The sequence below is a fragment of the Chrysochloris asiatica genome, unplaced genomic scaffold (genome assembly GCF_000296735.1).
Source record: "Chrysochloris asiatica unplaced genomic scaffold, ChrAsi1.0 scaffold00037, whole genome shotgun sequence".
Lineage (NCBI taxonomy): Eukaryota > Metazoa > Chordata > Mammalia > Afrosoricida > Chrysochloridae > Chrysochloris > Chrysochloris asiatica.
Genome location: NW_006408555.1, coordinates 16,668,753 through 16,678,181, shown reverse-complemented (window position 1 = coordinate 16,678,181; position 9,429 = coordinate 16,668,753). Strand labels below are relative to the sequence as shown.

Below are 9,429 nucleotides of genomic sequence, written 5' to 3'. Positions count from 1 at the left end.
TTATTCTTTTAATGTTTAAATGCATGCTTTACAACTGATGGAATCCTGGTGTGGCACTGTAAGATAAGCACTGGACTGTTAAACCACAAGGTCAGCGGTTCTGACCCACCAACCGCTCCTCAGAAACCCTCTACAGGGTTACTAATTATCAGAACGGACTCGAGAGCTCTTAACAACACATGATGAAAGAAGATCAACAGAATTTAGAAGGGCACTGCTCAGACCTGTTGTTCATGGTTTACAGAACTAACTTGTCCCCCAGGTCCGAGAGTTGCTTTCGTTTTTCCTAATGGGCCACAATATGGATTGCCTACTGGAATATGACAATATTAGGCCTGTGACTTCCAGGAGAGAAGGAACATCATTATGAGAAATGGTTTCCATTGCATTTGGATAGTTGTTGCTGCAAAGTGCCTTCGACTTGATGGCGCTCAACAAAACCAACTGTGTTTTACATAATCTGCTTTTACACACACACACCTGTATGTATATGTATATAAATTTGTTGTTGTTGCTCCATCGAGTCATTTCTGACTCATAGCAATCCTATATAGGATTTCCAAGGAAAACTTGGCTGGTGAGCTTGAATCACCGATCTATCAATCCAGTGCATTAACCCACAGCGCCACACCAGGACTCCATTTGGATAGTAAAGGTGATAAATATCACTTACTGACTGTAGCAAGGTTTTCCAGTTACTGTGCCAATGTTTCCACTGATTCAAGGTTAGGAAACACTTGCCAAGTCTAAAGTAAACCCATATTGTTGTTGTTGTTAAATGCCGTCGAGTCAGTTCCAACTCATAGCAACCCTGTGCAGGGTTTCCGAGGAGCAGCTGTTGAGTTTGAACTGCTGATGTCGCAGTTAGCAGTGCAGTGAATAGAGCTGTACTATTCGTAGTGCTGTTCTCGATGATATAAAGGGTTTGCACCACCCCACTGCCTTCATTGAGATAGCCTTGTTGCAAAGCAAATGTCAGCTAAATTAAATAATGTGTTTAGTAATATTGTCCATTTACATTCTGACACGAGCTCTTTGTCCCATCAAAAACTGGTAACAATCGGTTTCTAAACCAGTGGTCACCCAAATATTGACTACATTGTTAGTAACATTACAGTACCACAGGGATTATTGTTCAGTGGTTCATACGTATTATCAAAACCACTGTGCTCCCAGGCAGCAAGGCCACTAAGAAAAATACAAATGGCCCATCCTATTACTCTTTCTCTTGCTGCCCATCTGTCTGTGCCAGGGAACATCTTTCCTGTGCCTCTTCTTCCCTGTACCTTTAGCCCACAAAGAGCATTTTAATGGTATTTTCATCAGGCCCATAGGTCCCCATAACCCATTGCAGCACCAGTAAAAGCCCCACCCAAAGAACCCCTTCTCCCTCGAGAAGAGGTGATAACTGTCTTTGTTGTCTCTGGTTTCAGCTGAGTGACTGCTACCGAGGGGTGGTGTTCGATAGCCTTGAGACACTCTTTGCTCGAAATGGGACTTCAGCTCTCCTCTGCCTGCTGAAAGCCATCGGCAACAGGGAGCACATCTACGTCATCAACATGGCCCAGGATTACACAGCCATGAAAGCCCGGGAGAAAGCTAAAAAGGAGCAAGAAGGCAAGACCCCAGACCTTCCTTGGCTGTCCTCCCAAGCCCTAACTGGTCTTCCCTTTGAACAGAGCTTTCAACTTTGAAAATGCCTCAATGTGGTAATCCACTGGTCTTAGATGAAACTTTCACAGTCACTGTGTCCTTGGTGCCCACCACCACCCTGTGTGTCGGACAGGCCTCATGTTTCTCCATGGCATGTGAGGAACCTGAGAGCTAAGTAGGCTGTTGAAATGTTACATCGTGAAGGAATGAACCCCACTCTTCTAAAAGCAAAGGCATGCCTCTTTCCCCTGAAGTCACACTGCACCCCATTACGTCGTCTGTAATTATCAGCCCTAGTAGAACATATCACAAGGCCCATCCTGACTCAGGTGCTCGATGTTCTTGTGGCCTTTGTCTAAACCACAAATATGTCTCCTCCAGGGCTTTCAACCAGTTCAAACCAGTTCAGTCATGACCAGTGCCATGAAATTAGAACAGATCCACATTTGTAAAATGTGCATGGACCGGAACAGGAAAAAAAAATATGGGTCAGAACTTTGGGATGGGAGAGTTGGGAGAGAGATAGTGAGTTCTTTCAGGAGCTGATCCGAGAGACTAGATTGTTGTCAGGACTGTGGAGAGCGACACACAATCAAAGCCCATCTCTAAGCTGGGCACCACTGTTTCTGACTGCCGGACAAGAGATTCTGTTGCTATGCAACATACACACTGCTTTATTTCTTAAGAGGGAGACTAAGTTCTAGCAGGGTATCTATCCGTAATTTCTCCCAGTCTAGTTATCATTCCAGGACACCCACATTTAAAAAAAAAATTCAGATCCACTCCAGTTTCATTTGATCAGCCATGATTGAACCATTTTAAAACCCTAATTTCTTATAAAACTAGAGTCACTGATCACATGTTCAGAAACAACTTGTACGTCTTAAAAGAGTCTGCTGTGCGCCAGGCAGTGTCCCTTCAGTTTGTACACTTTGAGTCGTTAAGTCTTCACAGTAACCTGTTGAAGATCATTGTCCCCATTTTACAGATAAAGAAGGTAAGTCTTAAAGGTATCACAGAAAATCAGCAGGGGAGCCTGGTCTGTGTAACTCAGAAAGCCTGTGCTTTCTCTCTCATTATACCAGTGGCTTGGAAAGCCATTTCAGGATTGGAAAACACATATACACAGTAATGTTGGTTTAAGTTTCCAATGCAGTTAGAAATCAACTCAGCAAATCTTACCCCTCAGGAGAATGGGGTTCGACTGCTGGTAACACTGTCCCTGAGAGGCAGGGTCCAGCTCTGAGAAGTCTCCCCACCACCACCTTTCCTCACTTGGGCTTCCCTCTCTCTCCTGGCACAATCTACACAAGCCCGGATGTTTTCTCACAATGCCCAGGTATCCTCCAGCTTCCTATCTTTCCAGAAAGTCTTTCCCATAATAATCAACTTGAAAGAAATGATCACTTTTCATGTTCTCAATCATCATTGAATGAGCTTCTCACTTTTGAATCATGGGGTCCTGTTCCCTAAATGATCGACATTTGAGGAAGTCCTAAGCCAGTGTACAGCAGCACCATTTAATACTGAAATTGCATGTCTGTTGAACTTTTTTGAATGTTCCAGTCATTGTGCTAAATGCTTTCTACTATCATTTATTTAATCCTCACAACAGCCTTAGGAGGGAGGGATTTCTAGTCTTGCCTGTTATTATCTATTAGAAAGTGACAGAGAAAGAGCTGAAATGTAGGACCCTGGGAGCAAACCTCACACCTACTATGATGACGTAAGGTAAGATTGTTGTGCTGGTGATGTGTAAACCGAGTGTGAAGCCTGTCTGCCTGGGCCTGGAATCCACAAAGCTCGGAGGGGATTCTCCCTGTTAGGAGCACTTCAGTGATGTGTGCTCATCATGAGTGAAGTAGGTAGGTGGGGTGTTAGTTTCCTATCACTACTATAACAAATTGCTACAAACTTGATAACTTAAAACAACACAAGTTCTGGAGGTTAGAGGTACTAAAATCAAGTTGTCAGTAGGGCTGTGTTCCTGCCAGAGGTTCTAAGGGGGGGATCTGTTCCCTTTTTTTTCCACCTTCTACAGGTCACCTGGTGTGGCACTATAGGATAAGCTCTGGACTGTAAGCAGCAAGGATATTGGTTCACACCCACCTGCCGCTGCTTGGAAACCCTATACAGGGTTGCTATGAGTCAGAACTGACTCAACAGCGCTTAACAATAACAACAAGCCACCCATGTTCCTTGGCTTGTGGCCAAGTAAGGTGACAGAAAGGTTCTAGAGATTGGGACATGATGTCATTGAGGTCTCTTATTCTGTGTAACACAGGTATGATCAGAATTTGGAACTGCATAAATGAAGGAATCTGAGATGCCCGCTGACCATTGGGATCACAGGTCCTCAGCCTCCATGGCTAGAGGAAGCATTAAGTCAGTGGGGAAGTGGTACCTTCTCACCTTCTTGTTTCTGTCCCCCCACCAGACCTCAAACACAGGGAGATGCTTCTGAAAGAGAAGGAGAGGCTTCAGAACATGGATGAGGAGGAGTATGACGCCCTGACGGAGGAGGAGAAAATCGCGTTCGATAGAGAGGTTCAGCGAGCTCTCCGAGAAAGGAAGAAGAGGTCTGAACCCCGGGGGACCCATGTGGGGCAGTATACCCCTTCCAAGGCCTGGGCATTTTCAGCTCCAGGCCCTATAGCAGGAGGGCTTTGTGAGCTGCAGGAGATCGAGAAAACATCCAACCCAGTCACCTTCTCAGGGTGTCCCACAGCCCCCACCTTCTCACCTTCTCAGGGTGTCCCACAGCCCCCACCTCCTCACCTTCTCCAGGTGTCCCACAGCCCCCACCTTCTCAGGGTGTCCCACACAGCCCCCCTCCTCACCTTCTCAGGGTGTCCCACAGCCCCCACCTCCTCACCTTCTCAGGGTGTCCCACGCACCCCCCCTTACCTTCTCAGAGTGTCCCACACACCCCCTTACCTTCTCAGAGTGTCCTACACACCCCTACCTTCTCCGGGTGTCCCACAGCCCCCCTCCTCTGCTGCTCTGTGTATTTCTCCTTTTCCTCATTGTCTCCAGGGGAAGCTCGTGGAACATTGATGGTGGCCGTCCCCTGGGCTGTCTTTGGCCCACTGGCTGCACTGCAAGTGTGGCTGAGCAGCTTTTGTCCTCACTACCTTACTGCCTCCTGTGTACCCTCGACATGGGCATACAACTGCTCACCAAAATTCAGATGCCTCACCCCTTCCCCAGCCCCATCTGGGCCTTTGGCAGTGCTTCCAGTCCCCTGGGGCCTAGCGGCCTGAGCAGTTCACGGTAGAGCCTAGGCAGGCTCACTGCTTGCTCCGTCCCTCACTGGACCCTCTTGGGGCGTGATCCCAGCCTATGTCAAAATATACTTGGGGTGGGAAACACTGTATTTTCTCTCCCAGGTGTTTGTTTTAAGGTGATAGTGTCACATGGGGTTGGAAAACATGAATTTGAACTTCAGAGCCAAGCAATGACTTGTGTCCCCTCCCCCGAAGTAATGGTGTGGGCAGTGGGCTTCAGGGGATGGACATGTGTTCAGAAATGCTGTCCCCGCCCCGCTCGTCTGTAGTGCACAGCTGGCCGTGGTGCCTGCTCTGCCATTTTCAGCAGGGGCAGACCCAGCTGGACCTACTGCAGGAAGGGAGGAGTGGGCTGGACCAGACAGCACTGTGGCTCCAAGCTGGCCACAGCAGGGACTGCTGCTGAGATCACAGTGTCCCATCATCAACACGTAAAGAGTAACAGGCTGGCTTCTTCAGTACTGATTCCAGAAAAATCTTTGAAAGCTGCTTTTAAAAGTTACTGGCATCAAGCTTATGCCCGGCCTTGCCTCTCTCTCCCTCAATATGACAACACACTTCCTGTTTCCTCTCTGGGTGCCCTGCTTTGTCATTCTCCTTCCCTGTCACTTCCAGCCTTCTGAACTTTGTTTTTGGGCAGATGCTCTCTTTTTGGTTTCATTTGTTGATTGTTCTTAAGAATACATTCCTTAGGAGTGTTACTGTTCACTTTAAAGGTGTTTTTATCTATCTTACCTATCCATCTTTCTTTTATCTATGTATCTATCTCTTTGCCTCTTTCTTGCCTTTTATACACAGCTCTGCCCAGAATCCCTCAACCTGACAAGCCAGGGCTGGGAAGGGTCTCAGGCAGGAGGGTCTCTGAACTCCTATTTTCTTTCCTGGTTTGATGAAGGGAGCTGGAGAGACTGGTGAGAGAGATGCAAGAAAAGAAGCTGCAGCAGGAGCTAGAGCGGCAGCGAGAAGAAGATGAGCTGAAACGGAGGATTAAAAAACCCAAACAGGGCCCCATAAAGGAAGAGGCCCCACTGAAGAAATCTCAGGCCGCAAGCCGGCAGGTAGCAGCCCTCACTTTATCCTGACCCCACCCAGGAGACAGAAGCAGGGCAACCAGCTGGTCAGTCCAGCCTGTTTCCCCTCCAGAAACCTGACCTAGTGATGTGTGGGTCTTGAGGACGAGCTGAAGATAGGAGGAAAGGAACCGACACATGCTGAACACTCACTGTAGGCTAGCGTTGTACTGTTCCTGAGTATTTAAGTCATTTCTCCATCCCAGCCACCCTACGAGGTAGGCATGCTCTTACTCATCTGAGGTTCAGAGAGATGACATCACAGTTCCAAGACCTCACCTGGTCATGTCTGAGGAGAGTCCTGCCCTGTCTTGTGCACCATGCTGCAACCCTGTTGTTTGCTGTTAAGTGCCATTGAGTCGGTTCCAATTCATAGAGGCCCTCTATAGGTTGCTAAGGAGCAGTTGGTGGGTTTGAACTGCCAAACTTGTGGTGAGCAATCCAGTTTCACAGGTTATATACATGGTGGGTATTGGTGGGGACAAACTGGAGTTTATAATTAGGCTGTGTTCTAGGCATTTATATGTAGGTATTTATTTAACTAGTTGGACACAGAGGGATGCATGGAGAAATTCTTCTTTTTCCCATTATCCCTTGGAACTCGCTTTGTGGATCCTGAATTACCCAGCCCTGGATGAAATCTCCAGTTGCCAGAGCTTTGGGGGTCGTTCTTTGATGATACGAAGTCCAATTCATTCTATTGATCACATATCACCAGGACAGCCCAGAGGCGTATTCACTCAAACTCAATTCCTGTGACAGCTGCTTGCCTCCTGACATTCAGACCAGCTTCAGAATTGGTGGCCTGAATGACAGGGATGACACAAGGTTGGCTTGTCCCTTACCCTACTCCTTCTCCTATTCCACCTTATGTTCTCTATCATAGCGTGGAGAGGCTTATGCACTAGACTACAAAGTTGGTATGAATCACAAGATTTGCGGTTCAAACTCACCAGTCACTTCTCAGAAACCCTCTACAGAGTTGCTATGGGTCGGAATTGACTCAACAGCACTTAACAACAACAACCCCTGTTATTCAGGTGAGGCCGAGAGAGGGTAAGTCCTCACCCAGGTCAGTACAGCTGTGGTTGGACCAGTGTACTCTATGGCCAATTCCAAGGCACCTGAAAGCACGTGCCAAAGTGATCGTGTTTGTGGTCATTTCCTGTTGACCCTTCAGCATGGGGCTCTTGGCCAGGAGTGCACATCAGCCTCATCTGTGCTGTTTGAAAATGCAGTATCAGGCCTCATCCATCTCTATAACAGAAGGGCCACGAAATGGGTGTTTTAATCAAGGCTTCCAGGACAATTCTTAGGTGCAAGCCTAGTAAGCGTAAGAAGTGAAACAGAATACTCTCATGCCTACTCCCTAGCTGGTGTCTTCTCCCTTAAAGAACTGTGTTTATGTGTTTTGCTTCCTAGGTTCCAACTTTTTCCAAACTGGAGGTGAAGTTGGAGGCACTAGAAAGGAAAGTATCTGTTAGGGAGCAAGGAATGTCTGAGAAGGACGAACTAAACAAGAAGAGAAAGAATCAAATGACAGATCTCAATTTCTTGGGGTGTTCTCTCATCCAGGAAGAGGAAAGCGAAACGGACCTCCTCCTGAAGGACTTGGACAAGAACTTGGTCCAGAAGTTCAAGAACTACGAGCTGATTTTAAAGGATATCCAAAGCATCCTCATGTGCTGGGACCGGAAGCAAGGCATCCAGCTGCCTCACACTGGGACTGAAGAGGTGCCCCATGAGCAAGATGACCAGCGCCAGGTCCCGTCTGGTGGGCGCCGAGGCCGCAAGGACCGGGAGAGGGAGCGCCTGGAGAAGGAGCGAGCAGAGAAAGAGCGCCTGGAGCGGGAGAAGGCCGAGAGGGAGCGGCTGGAGAAGCTGAGGGCAATGGAGGAGCGCAGTGATGGAGAGGGAGACTGGGACGAGGACCATGAGGGGAAGAAGGACTTAGGCGTGCCCTTCATAAGCATCCAGACTCCAGATTTCGAAGGCTTAAATTGGAAGCAGGCCCTGGAGAACGACAGGCTTCCCAAAGGAGAGCAGGTATAGGCTTTTTCTCCAGGTGTCCAGGTAACAAATCAAGGGGCAGGTGCTATGTTTATCATCATAACCTTTCTACCTAAGTAAGATCCACTTCCCTCGAATTCCCTTCACCTTTCAATGCCCCCTTAGATATAGGGCAGCAATAGCTAAAGGAACCTCTTTCTACCTGACAGAAAGACAAAGAAAGTTCCACAGACCTAATTTATTCCCTCTAATCACATATGCATGTGATTTTTAATATCAGCAATACTAGGATGTAACTGGGGATTGGCAAGGCGGTATGCTTTGTGATGAAGCAAGAGACTCGTTCACTCTAAAACTTTTTTCCAATGAGCCTCCCACAATGACAGAAATTAGACTGCTCCATAACTTGTTCGTATAAACAGAAGTGTTACAGATCCAAAAATCACCTTTGGCAGTAATAGGTACGCAAATGGGCATGGCTACATTTCAAAAAAACTTTATTTATAAAAGCAGGCCCGATCTGGCCCCTAGGCCACCGTTTGCTGAAGCCCTGCTTTCTTTCATTTATCAGAAACTAGGTACCGCATTATAAAGCAGGACATAGAGCCTGAGCGGCTGGGCTACATGGCAGATAGAGGTTGGTATCTTGATGTGGCTCCACAACAGTTTGCCATAGTGCTTCCATGTCAGGACCAAAGAGGGCAAAGTAATCGGAGGGCACAATACCAGGTCTACTCATTTCATGATTTTGTCTCAGAACAGAGCAGCCTTAGAAGCAATTGTTGTGGTCATTATTTTTTGCTGAAATGTGGTTTTTGAAAAAGTATTGCAGCCAAGAACATCTTCTTCTTTTGTTTCATACTCTTAGTCTCATAGCCAAGGGCATCTTCTTACCTTGCTTTATGCTCTCCATATTCCAAGCATAGGCTGGCTCCATTGCTTGACGAGCTCCCTGGCTCTGATAATTCAGTAACTGGTACAGATGATTCATCCCCTTCCTCAGTGACAATCTTGGGATGTAACTGTAGCCACAAGTTAGTCAAGTAATCTGTTCCCTGGCCAGACCCACAGAATGGATCTTACTTCAGAAACATGGGACTATAGGAAGATAGTTAACCTGTACAGTCTAAAAAGCCACTTGCTCCAGAGAATAAGCTCTCTGGTGGGCAATCCCATTTACTGCGGTGATGACAGCAGTTAAATCAAGGTCTGTGTATGCTGGGAGGAAGTACTTACTAGATTCTCAGGCCACATGCTTTGGGGAAGGCCCATTCATTGTGTATAGGAACAGGATGAGATAATGTTGTAGGGATAAACCTTCTCTCTGTTAAGATTCTTGTTGACATCTCTCATTTTATCCACTTCCTGCCCCATCCCAGAACTCTTACTTTTTTCTTTACTGTTTTTAT

General features: G+C 47.1%; 1 protein-coding gene across 1 annotated transcript in view; it reads left to right on the top strand.

Annotated features, from left to right (window-relative positions):
* HYDIN (HYDIN, axonemal central pair apparatus protein) overlaps positions 1–9,429 on the top strand; it is a 402,001-nt gene that overhangs the window by 297,078 nt on the left and 95,494 nt on the right. The window contains exons 42-45 of the mRNA XM_006860316.1: positions 1,434–1,617; positions 4,091–4,232; positions 5,836–5,998; positions 7,433–8,056. Coding sequence (XP_006860378.1) covers positions 1,434–1,617; positions 4,091–4,232; positions 5,836–5,998; positions 7,433–8,056 — 1,113 coding nt within the window. The remainder of the gene's footprint in view (positions 1–1,433; positions 1,618–4,090; positions 4,233–5,835; positions 5,999–7,432; positions 8,057–9,429) is intronic.